Raw genomic sequence first — 12,256 nt, forward strand, 5'->3', positions numbered from 1 at the left:
ATGAAGCAGAACACTGATAACCAGTCGAAGTCGAAGGAGGCGAAGGCCGCCCAGCCCAAGAAGCCGCGCCGCATCCCCCAGAAACGACTTCAGGATGCCACGCCTCTCGATACCGCCGACGACGACGAGTACGACGATGCCTGGCTGCCCGAGTACGAAGACCCTCGCCCTACGGACAAGATTGTCGAGAAGGACTGGGTGAAGGTGAACAAGCCGGCTACCTCCCGCTAGGTTACACTCAATATTTTCGATGGAAACAAGGGGTATTGGACAGGGGCAGGTCGGCAGGAGCTGCGGATGATCATCAGCTACTGTCAAGGATTCACGTTTCGATGCCAGGATAGGCTGATGGGAAACAAACCAGGGCGTGAGACTGAGCCACTCCGCCAAGGAGGTGAGTTCGTTACACCACAGGGTCACAGCCGCGTAGTGAACCGCATCTGACGAGATCACAAACAGGCAGTTTGAGATGTCCCCGAAATGACATAACCCTTAAGAACCACCCGAGACAGACACCCAAAGTCGATCAATCCACCTCATCTTCAAGACACTTTCATCACTCCCCCCCCTTTTGACCCTGACCTTTGATCGCAATATGCTGGTGTGAGGCGGCAACGGCATGAAACTGGGTGTTGGTTGACGCGAGGTCAAGATGCCCCTGAACAGAGACACATACGCCCGACGTAAATGCCATGTGAGAGAAAACCCCAAGCCAATCAACTCAACTGGCGGCTAGGATATCTTGTCACGTGCTTTGCATATGTTCCTTGACGTAATGCTCACGATCTTGTTTGTTACTTTGCGATTGCGACAGAGGGTAGGGTGGAATGAGTGTAGCCTAGCACGCTGGAAGCTAGCTAGAATCTCACCGTCTCTATGCTCTGGTCTACGTAGCATTGTTCTACTAGGTATAGATTGTCGATGGCCGAGTCCGGTATGATACCAAACTACGTCCATCATGCAGTCGGGAAGTGCACTTGCGGTAGTTCAATCAAAGAACAGCTTCCCGCCAAAGTGCCCGGCTGCAAAAGATCGGCGACGTGGGGAAAGTCACTGGGCTCAATGTGAAACAGATGACAGATGTGGGGAGGCAGGGAAGGGGGGAAGGGCGGATGATCTGTGGCTCGATGGGCAGGAGCCATGTGGCTGATGACGCAGAGAGTTTGTCAAACCGTGTTGGTGAACATGCCCTGTATATCGACATCTCACACCATGGGGAAAATCAAGCAGGAGCCGATGGGCGTAATGGGAGAAACGAGAAGATGGATCGGATCGGGACCGTCTTCACGTTTCGCATCCCCCTCCCCATTGACTTTTTTTTTTCTGCCGGCGTCAGGGTCCTTGCTGGGCTGGGTATGACATTTCCCCTGCGCGAGATTGCCTTTGCTACTCTGTTTCGACGGCATCTGCCCGCAAGTTTGTTTTCTTGCTTTTTCTCGCAGCAGAAGATCAGGAAACCTAGGCATCTTATAGGGGATAATGCCAACCTGGAGTAGGGATGGATACAATGGCATGGCGATGCTTCAGGAAATGGGATGGATGGGTTCGGTGTGAGAGACCCCTAGTCTCAGAGCGTTGGGGTTTTTTGATGGCGCAAATATGTATGATGGGCGCTGAATCGGCATGAGATTTGAAGGTTGCAGATCAGGAGCGAGATATGGGATTCCTCTCTCGGATGCGCGTTTCACACTGAACCCGTGGAGTCGCGACAGCTTCCTTTGCATCGTTCGCTAATTACTGCGCAGACACTAACCGTATGGACGTGACGAATCAGAGAGGCTCGGAAGACTTACCGTGTGTGAACTGTGATAGATTGAACTGGACTGGCGAATAGGGCGTTGAGTGGTTTCGACCGGAGCTAATGTTCCGGCGGGTGTCTGATAAGATAAGGCAACTAATACGCACGGCGCCATTGAAAGCCGTCGAGAAGGAAACCGACGAGGAAACCGTCTTGGTTTCTCGTAGCATGCCTTCCTCCTGCTGACTTCATACTCGCCTCGCCTGCGCACACCGATGATGCAACGCCCATGTCGAACCTCTCACCCTCATACAGCAGAGAGGGAAATCGCCTGATATGTGTTGGGGCCCCCGACTTTTCGAGGTTAGCGGCCCGAAAATCATGCCTCCCCTCGATGGACGTCCAGGGGGACGATGGACGTGGAGGAATAACGTCAGTGGGGTTCACGTCTAGCATGCACCTACCTCCCTCCCCTCGCCGAAAGAGGCGCTAAGACCGTCGGCAGCGCAGCGCCATGGGGCACCCACAGGAGATTTGTCTCGCCCGTCAAGCCACAGCCATTTCTCCAACCCGCCAAACTGCCCGTCAACGTCATCGCTCCTTCAACACCCCTAGCGAATTGCGAGACAGTGGGAAGACCGAGGCAGGGGGTTGAATTGGAGCTGGGGCGGCCAGGGCCCAGCGATCAAGAGCGGGCAGGGTAGGGCAAGCTCCAACATCCCTCCTGGTGTCCATCAGAGCTTTCCTACGCAGGGCCTAGTCTTGCTGTCTCGAGGTCCTTTCTTGCCCGATTACTGGCCGAGATGATGAGGATGCCATGCGCTGCTGGGCACGCCGGCACGGTACTTTGCAAGCTAAGAAACATGGCGCCAACGGGGGGCTGAGCACTTTCATCTCTTCTTCCTGGGGGTGCTTGGGGCGGATGGGTATTGCCGTCGTCCTCTCCAGTCGTCGTCGTCGTCTTCGATGCCTTCAACAGGTAAGCATCCTCCGGCGCCAGTCGTGTGGGGGCTTGAATATGCCGTGTCTTGCGGTGTACCGTCCAAGACACACAAGTCTGACAGCCCCATTGCTTGTTTTCCTCGACCATCCCCCTCCCCTCGTGGGGATCGTAGCTTGAGTTCCATGTTACATCACTCCAAGCCGGCTGTCTGCTATTTTGAGAAGCATTGAAGGGGGTGGGTTAGCAAGCTACCTGTCTATGCTGGGGGGATGTGCATGCGCGTCAAAAAGGATGATGTGTGGGCAAATCTTGCTCGTGTCCCTGCCGTGGTCACAGAAGAGCCTGCTTGGGCCCGCACATGGTGATGGATGAAGTTGGCGGAGCGCACAGCATGGCAAGGAAGCTAGGGCAGGTCGACCTGCGCTTTTTTGGTTGAGGTGTCGCAGTGCGTGAGATCTGACTGACGATGCGTGCGGCGATTGGGAGAGGACTGGACGAACTTGGACAGGCTGGGCGGTGATGCAGGTGGCGGTGCACCAGATGCTCAAGGTACGGGAGTTGTTGCATATGCATACCGTCTAGGGCTCAGACACTTCCTTGCCGGGCCTGACAGTGCGTCTTTTTGCTTCTTCGTTTATTCGTAGCTTTTTTTTTTTTCCATCTCTAATCCATTGCGTTGCAACTAACCAAGCTCCCTTCCCTGCAACCTTACCTCGTGTCTGTGGCTCCGAAGCAATGTACCAGGTTATGCCGCCTTTTTTTATTTTCTGTTTTTGCCTCATCACGTATGCGTTGGGCGATAGGCATTCAGACCAAAGACCGGTCAGGTTCCACCAAAGAAGAATGACATGGAATGGTTCTTGTTAGTTGAGAGTGGATGAAATGAGGAGCACTTACTAAGTGAGCCATGACCAGGATACATGGACAATGTACCTCACTGCAGACTTCAAGTGGTCGAGGTACCCCGCCGTGGCTATGGGCATTCGTACCGATACAGCCGCCAGCAGCAGATATCGACCGTCAGCACATATCTGCATCACGTCCTCGATCTCCCACAAATCTTCCCAACTGAAGCCAATATACACAAAAGGGACCTTGATATCGACACGTAAAAGTCGCGTTGGCCTGTCACTTCATCATCTCGTTACTTCGGTTCTCGCATCTCCCAATACTCTCAGTCCTAGCCGACAAGGGCAAACGTTGATCTACGAGAGACTTGCCTTGCAGCTTGTTCGTTTCTATATATGCCCTGCCAGTTCGCATCCCCATCCCATTCAAACTGCGTACTTTTGCTTCGCCTCCGCGCAAACAGAATAAAACGGCCTTTCCACGGTCATTATTGGGTCTAGCATCCATATCCAGTTGTTGGTAGGCAAACCAGGTCTTTTCCTCAACTTCTTTCCTCAGTCTTCTCTGCTGCTCGATGGTCTACCTGTCGCAGCACCGCTCCCATCCCTTCCCTGTCCCTTTGGTCCCCATTCATATCCGAGTTCCTTCCCAGCCCAATGGCAGCGGCAGGCAGTCCTCCCCTCTTGGATAAGTGCAAGTGCACCATGGTAAGGGATCCCCGCTGCGAAGGTACAAACGCAAGGAAAGAGGAGCAGGTACCTTCTTTTCTCTGCCGCATCGTCTGCACACCCCGTTTGCTAAGGCAGGTACTTGGGGGTACTTTTGCGGTACTTTCCCCTGCCTGTCCGGGTTGCCAATTGGCGGTCACGGAATTGTTGCCCGCTTTCTTCAAGTCATTACGGATACCTCCAGGTACCTTTGCCCGATGGCAGGTAGCCAAGGTACCGGCCGACCGCTGGCAGCATTTGTGACGTTTGCACCAAAATTGCGTTGCGATTTCGAATCCATTTCGTTCGTTTATTTCCTGCCCCCGCCATCCTCCTTTAGTTGCTCTGCAGAAGACATCATATGTCGGTCGACCTCACTTGAACTCCGTCCTCTTCCCTCACCTCGCAGTTCTCTTTTTGACGCCGACGCTCTCCTTCTTCTCCTTGCACGACCTCCAGCTCACAACATAGTCATAGACGTCCAAATCCCAACAAATTCGGACTGGCCGGCCTAGCCCGCCCGCGCATACACGCGGATTTCGCCCCAACTTAGAGTTTGCCCTTGCCACCGCCCCGGTCGCAACCCCCGACCCCGATTGCGCAGCAGACCACACTACCAAGGCCGCCGCGTCCAGACCCCGCGGCAGCTCCTCACTACAACTCCCGAGTTTTCGATCTTCTGACACCGCTCACCATTGAGCAATCGGCCGTTGCTTCTGACAATCCGACCCCGTGCGACCGGACATTACGAAATTTCGATAACTACCACTTGACCGGCATTGCTCACCTGCGACCCATTGTCTTGGGATATCACATGCTGGCGACGCTGTAGTGCCATTCGAGAACCCCTTCACAACCGACTCCCCTCTACGCCTTGCCCCTCCGTCGTGGATTGTGTTGGCCGCCGCAAACACAAATCCTGTCCCGCAATGACGGACCTCAATACCCCCGACTCGTTCCCGGCCACCCCCGATGGCTTGGTGGACGTCGATGGACTGAGCAGTCCCGCGTCACCCGGTTCCGCCGACTCTTCCGAGGCCAGCACCCCGCTCGAAGCCCCCTTTGATACCTCAGACTTGCCCAAACGAGTACCATCGTTGCGAACCGTATCCGACCCTCAGAACATGACTCCTTCCTCGACACCCTTGGGCATGCTGAGTAACGCACGTCGGCCACCTCCCACTGCATCCATGATGAGCATGGGTAGTGGTGCCATGAACGAAGTCATGGCAAGAGCGCGTGCGCTCCACGCTCAGCGCATGGGCAAGCCTGCTGGATCGCAGCCTCCTACCAACTCCATGTCCAACTCGCCAACATCACCAGTGACTCGCCAAGGCTCACCCGGCGGTGCGATGCCTGGAGGCATGCCGATGAACCTTAAGCTGCCGGGCATGGCTCGGCCGCCACCCGGCGGTATGCCTCGCTCCGCTCCCGTCATTCCAACCAAGCCATCGCTTGCCGCCAGGCGTGGACCTATGATGAAGCTGTCAGATATCGGCGGGCCGTCTCCTGCCAATACGACGCCCAAGCTTTCCGATATTCACGGCCCTGATAATAATGGCGGTGCTCCAAACGGGACAACGGGGTCTAAGATGGACGATTTCAAGAAGTACATCGACTCGGAGAAGGGATGGATTACATTCGATGGAGCCGCGACCATCACCAAGACCGGTGTCAACTTCGCCAACGGCACAGCCTTCAGCATTTCATTAGACGAGGTGGAAGTTATGGATGAGTTGGGCAAAGGAAATTATGGCACCGTCTACAAAGTCAAGCATACAAAACCAAGAGTGCCTCGGTTCGGATCCGGCTTGGGAGGGTTCAAGCACGCCAACCTTAACTCGTCACACTCAGACCCTTCGCCCATTCGGAACGCCGATGGATCCACCGAATCATCACCAGTCTCAGCGACGGCAGAAGGTACGTCGGGAAGGGTGATGGCCATGAAGGAGATCCGGTTGGAACTGGAGGAGGCCAAGTTCACGACAATCCTGAAAGAGTTGGTCATTTTGCACGAGTGTATATCTCCATACATCATCGACTTCTACGGAGCCTTCTTCCAGGAAGGCGCCGTCTATATGTGCATCGAGTATATGGATGGTGGTTCCATCGACAAGCTGTACCATGGCGGCATCCCCGAGGGTGTGTTGCAAAAGATCACCTACTCGACGGTAATGGGTCTAAAGTCCTTGAAGGATGAGCATAACATTATCCACCGAGATGTGAAGCCAACAAATATCCTGGCCAACTCCAGGGGTCAAGTCAAGATCTGCGATTTCGGCGTTAGCGGAAACCTCGTTGCAAGTATTGCCAAGACCAACATTGGTTGCCAGAGTTACATGGCCCCGGAGCGGATATCAGGAGGAGGCATGGCCGCCGGTGCAGACGGCACTTATAGCGTGCAGAGCGATATCTGGAGTTTAGGTTTGACAATCATCGAGTGTGCAATGGGACGGTACCCCTACCCGCCGGAGGTATCGTCGACGATTTTCAGTCAATTGAGTGTGAGTCCAACCCCTCCTTTCCGCCAAAGAGATTCATACTAATCATTTCTAGGCAATCGTCGAGGGCGAACCACCAGGTCTGCCGGATGAGGGCTATTCCAGCACAGCGCACGATTTCGTGCATAAATGTCTCAACAAGGTGCCCAAGGATCGCCCAACGTACGCTATGTTGCTCCAACACCCTTGGATGGCTCCCTTTTCCAAAATCGAAACTATCGCCGAGGAGGCCGAGGATGAAGAAGAGGCCGAAGCGGTGGCAGATGCCGTTGGCAAGCTCTCACTGAAATCTGGCACCGAGGATGAGGAAGTTGCAGAGTGGGTGAAGTCGGTATTGGAGCGTAAGGCGAAGGGTACCAATGCCGATGCGGCATCACGCCCGGCGCTGCACGCCGCACCATTGGTCAGTCCGACCACGAGCCCTCTTGTTGGAGCAGGTGGAAGACTGGAGTAGGCGATGTACGAGTAAGGTCAAGACACGCTGTTGTCGGGGGAGGTTTATGATACTCACAAATTCCCATGCCGGCCGAGCTGGCCTCTGTTGGCCTTTCATTCACCCTTCTTCCTTTTGTTTGTCTCATACCCTCAATCCAAGTTTTTCTACATTGCATCATCAGCATATATCACTGGTTGGCGAGGAGTGTTTATTTTCTTGATGACGAGGGTTTCTGCGGTTGAATGGCATGTTTGCGGCATCCGGGGGGGCGTCCAGTACACGATAGGAGGATGCTCTAAGAGTTTGGGCACTTGCCACACCCTCCTCCCCAATTCCCTTGATTTCGTATCGATGGTCATGATTGGGGGGGTCCTTTACGGGTGGGGGGAAGTTTTGTTCTTTTTGTTCTTTTTCTTTCTTCTCTTTATGGCAAACGGAGCATATACGACGAAAGGGACGGGCAGTATGATACGAGACATAAATCAGAAGACGACAGCAAAGGCAACTGAGATTATGAGACAAGCTTGAGATTACAAAAGAGAAGAAAGTTCGCGTGTCCCGCGGCCGAGTGCAGAGGCCGCCGACGGGTATAAAGTGATTGCCAAAGAGAAAATTGGGGGTGGCGATGCCATGGAGGAGGGAGACATTGCCCATGGGGTGGGTATAGGCGATTGTGAAGGGGCAGAAGAACAGCCAGCTGCCCCAGGGTTGACGAGATGGAGAGAAGATGGCGGAGGAGGGTGGGGGTGGGTATGTGTTCATATAACGATAGCCTAAGAACTGCCAAGACGTAAAGAACACATTATCCTGGCCAACCGTATATGGTTAACGTGAGTGATGTCGAATTAAGGTGAACCGGGACGGAAAGGTGATGCAGAAAAAAGCAGAAATATGAAAATAAAAACAAAAAATAAATAAAAAAGAGATGTTAATCCTTTATAATATAAGTTTATTACGTCATATTTTCTTACATGTTCACATTAAAAGGCATATAAGAATGCAGTGCTAGCCAGCGAGAGTGGCTGCCGATACTGGGGAATCATTTAATTATTGGTATTATTGTAGTCTATTAGAGAGCTGGTAGACTTAATGAGTGACATGCGTCAAGTCAAGAGCCGCGGGGGGGTATTCGATTGGGGGGGGGGAGGTGTAAAAAAAAAACGGCCAGGACCTTTTTGGTCGTGGTTCCTATACGGCACCGCTAACCCCCCATCATCGAAGGAAAGCCCCCCCGCGGTGGGTGCGGGTGCTTCCAAACTGCCGGCGAAATGCAGCACGCGGGCGCAGAGGAAGGTAAATACATCTTCGTACGCTGCTCGGATATCGAGACAGCATCAGGCCTCTTTCCTCCTCAACTCCTTTCCAGATTTGAAGGAACAGAAAGCCGGAAGCCAAAGCCAAAACAACAAAACCAAGGGGGGGAATTAGTTACATAACCATCATATCATGCGGGAAGATTTCGTAGCCGCTGCGTCTCTCTTTTTTTTATATCTTTCTTTTCTTTTCTTTCTTCCTCTTGCTGTATGTCTTTTTGCAAGCTTTTATGCGTAGTCCTCCTTGACGCGACGGCCGCCGTTGACGTCAAAGGACCTGCGGCTGCGAGTGCTGCGGTTGCGACGGAAGCGGCTGCCTCCGCTGTGGCCCTTTTCGCCTCGGATGCCGACGCAGAAGAGGAGCGTCGCAACGAGGAGGGCCGCCCAGGCGCCCCAGCTGAAGCCGAAGGCGTAGGTGCCGATGTGAGCCTCGCGGCCCTCGGCCTGGAAGGCGTTGCGCGCCTTGACGAAGGTTGCGCTGCGCACGGCTTGTTAGCTTTCTTGTTGACTTCGTTGGACGAGCGAGAAGAGGGAGGGAGAGGGAGGGAGGGAAGCTGGAGAACATACGTCATCAGAGAGACGGCAATGGTCAGGAAGAAGAGCGCCGAGGCGGACACCAGGCCGGCGATGGCGGCGCCCAGACGACCGCAGCAGGCGAGGAAGCCGGCGAACCAGGCCATGGCCATGAAGAAGAGGGCGATCAGGTACATGACCCAGCCGAAGCGCCACAGGTAGTAGAACTGCGTGCTCGTGGTGCCGCCGCCGTGGCCGCCGGCGAGGCCCGAGGGGACGTTGGCGGCGTTGCGGCCCCAGGCCCAGCCGAAGGCCGGGGCGGGCCACGGGCCCCAGCATTCACTGCTCTCGTCATTGCAGTAGTAGAAGTAGGTCCATCGTGTGAGGCCCTGGCGGGCGCCGGTGATGCCCGAAGTGTCGGCCTCGAGGAACCAGGTGTTGTTTAGAGGCGCAGCGTCGCGCACGGCGGCGAGGATGACGAAGAGGAGGAGGACGATGGAGCCCGAGAGGAAGACTATGGCCGCGGTGCCAAGGGGGGCGGCGTCTGGAATGCCGGTGTTAGTACTGGGCGGGGGACTGGAACACGTCCCGGGGATTCGGCGGGCGACTCACGTCTGGCCATTGCTGAGGGTGGGTTTTGGGGGTTTGTTTCTTGAGGTGGTGTTTTTCTTGCGAAATGCCTTGCGATGGCTGGTGGTTGTTTACGGGAGGGAAAGCTGTAGAGATTTGTACTCAGCGAACTTTTTTTCTACAGACAGGTTCGCAGGTGGACGATGCTGCCCAGGAACGCAAAAAGAGGGATGACCCCGGGGGGGAGCACGCGGTGAATGGTGCAGTGTAGTAGTGTACGGTGTACGAGTAATTTACCCTCTCGGATGGTGGGCAGCAGGATTGGTGGTGACGAGGACCGGGGGTGAAGGGCAGAAAACCGGGGCAGCGTGGACAAACTCACCGGATTCGCAAATATGTTTCAGCCAGGCGAGCGAGCTATGTCACGTTGGGGAGTGAGATGTCTCCTGTTTATGTCTCTGAGTTTGTTTCTGTTTTGGCGATGACCCTTGTACTCGGCCGAGCTATAGGTGGATGCCGTCGTGGTAGGGAGATGCTGGGGGGGAGGGGAAGGGGAGCTGGATATCTCTGTGGATGGCTCGTCGCGATTTGTCTGGCCCGGTTGGCTGGTTCTGGCAGAGACTCACAAGCGTACCGAGATTGGAAGACTGGTGGGAATGCAGGACTGGAGGACGGTGTCGGAGGAGGAGGGTTAAGAGGAGAGAAGAAGAATTTGATGATGGGCGAGCAATCAGATGATGCAAACCACTTTGGGTTACGTGTGCCAGGGTACGAAGCCAAACTAGCGGGGAGAGGAGAGAAAGCAGCTGGTGGTGGTCTGCACACACTGCGCTACACCGGGCTATAGAGTACACCCGGCACGAATTCTGGGCAGCTCTATGTACATAGTGCAGAGTTGCATCCGTAGTGTAGAACCTTGGAGCGGAGGCAGCCTTAGCTCGCGGCCATGGAGCTGGGGTGTTTGTGATTTCCCGCCTGCTTGACCAGCGCATCGTGGGCCATGACGACACCACCGAGCCACTGCCGGCCTCCACAGGACAGTGTTGAGGCGATGCCGGACTGTGTCGCGGTCACCACGGCCATGGCAGCTTTAGGCTGGGACATCAGGCATGCCACGGAGCTTGTTCTCTCTCACGCAAAACGGGGAATGTGGTTGAAATTGATGTTGAGCATGGCAGTGCGTATGCATTTGCGTGTGGGAGTGCCCTCTTTTTTCTATACTCTACCTCACCTTGGGTATCGCGACGGACGTTGACCCAAGCTGCGTCTTTGCGGCTGTCAGCATCACAATTGTAGTGTGTCAAGCTACAGTACACAAATGGGCGCATACGGTAGAGACCCATCAGCGCCCTCGACCCTGCTGGGCAACCACACTGGACCCTCCCTCTAGCGTCCAGTTCCTGAGCCACTGTGATTCGCCGCGCACCAAGGCCGTCGACTGCCAGCGCAGGGACCTCCCCCTGCCCAACCCCCCTCTCTGCCACGACGTCATCTGGGGTCCACTGGCCAAAGTCGACTGTCCCTCTCTGTTCTTCCATTCGTTTTGTTTCCTCGGCGGGCCTGCCACACCACATCCTGACCCCATGAGGAGCCCGGCCCCTCGTGGGCCGCTTTTGATTTTCTTGGTCATGGTAATCACGGCACTGCTAGTGCACATCCATCCCAAGAGCCGACCAAGGTGGGCCATCTTCCGCTCGGATGGTTCATCGGCACAAGGTCTTTGATGACAAGGCGGATGGCCGGGACAAGGGCTGACAGCTTCGGATGGATGGCCGTGCGTCTGTTCTCCTTCGTCTGTTGCTTCGGCGTAACGTTTGCTGAACTTCCAGCCGTCCGATATGCCATGCGAGACGGCTGGGCTCCAACCTTGCCTAACCTCCTCCGGCTTGCCCAAGATTCCAATTTCCAGCCGGCAGAGCATAGGAACGAAGCACCATCGGATTCCCTATTTCGGGTTCTCTCTCTGTAGGGTGGAGAAACGCAGGGTCTTCCCCGCCCTGCAGCATCATATACACATGTGCATGTTGGGGTTGGAGATCGTGCTGTCTGGCATCCTTTCCCGAGGTCGCCAGGAATGCGACATCTGGCGCGGCATGCGCGGCACTTGTTTCCATTCGATGAGATCTGCATATTGAGAAGAAGGGTCCTGCTGCGGCGTCTGCCTCTCCCTGGGGATCGACAGGACCAGTTTCAGGACGGCTTCTGTTGCTCCTCGACTCTTGCGCGGCCTGGGACCACGCTGATGTGTACAATTGTGGCTGAGATGCCATGTAATGAGCGCCCATATCCACCGACTTCACTCAGCTAGCACACAGAGGCTGAGCCCGCAGACGTCGCGTCACCTGTCGGGTGGGACGGGTACTCTGACTTCTCCGTAGCAGCCTGAAAGACACACTACAATCGCAGTCGGTTTATGTTCGCTATTTTCAGGACAAAGCAGGCGTGCGACAACTAGTATATGACAAATAAAACATTCTCCACCGGCCTTGCATTGCTGTTCGATGCCTTCGGTGTCTCCTGGGAAGGAGGGTTTTGGCGTCCGATCGACTCGATCCGCCCGGCGTCCCCACTTGGCAGCACGCCGGTCATCGGCTCGGCATACCACGAGCTTAGAATGGCATGTTCTATTTGGCTGTGCAAGACGTCTGAATGTCATCATAACAGACGGGTTGGTGACGATACATCA

General features: G+C 55.1%; 3 protein-coding genes across 3 annotated transcripts; 2 read left to right on the plus strand and 1 right to left on the minus strand.

The window, feature by feature from the left end:
* Positions 1-231, plus strand: EsH8_III_001539 (uncharacterized protein; the record flags this gene model as incomplete). Its single annotated transcript, XM_083263264.1, has 1 exon — positions 1-231. The coding sequence occupies one exon, from the start codon at positions 1-3 to the stop codon at positions 229-231; it is 231 nt and encodes a 76-aa protein (XP_083123751.1).
* A 4,935-nt stretch (positions 232-5,166) lies between these two features.
* EsH8_III_001540 (kinase-like domain-containing protein) lies at positions 5,167-7,192 on the plus strand (the record flags this gene model as incomplete). Its single annotated transcript, XM_083263265.1, has 2 exons — positions 5,167-6,741; positions 6,794-7,192. The coding sequence occupies 2 exons, from the start codon at positions 5,167-5,169 to the stop codon at positions 7,190-7,192; spliced, it is 1,974 nt and encodes a 657-aa protein (XP_083123752.1).
* A 1,523-nt stretch (positions 7,193-8,715) lies between these two features.
* EsH8_III_001541 (SUR7/PalI family-domain-containing protein) lies at positions 8,716-9,622 on the minus strand (the record flags this gene model as incomplete). The annotated part of the gene is made up of 3 exons (XM_083263266.1): positions 8,716-8,965; positions 9,055-9,544; positions 9,613-9,622. The coding sequence occupies 3 exons, from the start codon at positions 9,620-9,622 to the stop codon at positions 8,716-8,718; spliced, it is 750 nt and encodes a 249-aa protein (XP_083123753.1).
* Positions 9,623-12,256: the final 2,634 nt, after the last annotated feature.

The sequence above is a fragment of the Colletotrichum jinshuiense genome, chromosome 3 (genome assembly GCF_051148585.1).
Source record: "Colletotrichum jinshuiense chromosome 3, complete sequence".
NCBI classification, from domain to species: domain Eukaryota; kingdom Fungi; phylum Ascomycota; class Sordariomycetes; order Glomerellales; family Glomerellaceae; genus Colletotrichum; species Colletotrichum jinshuiense.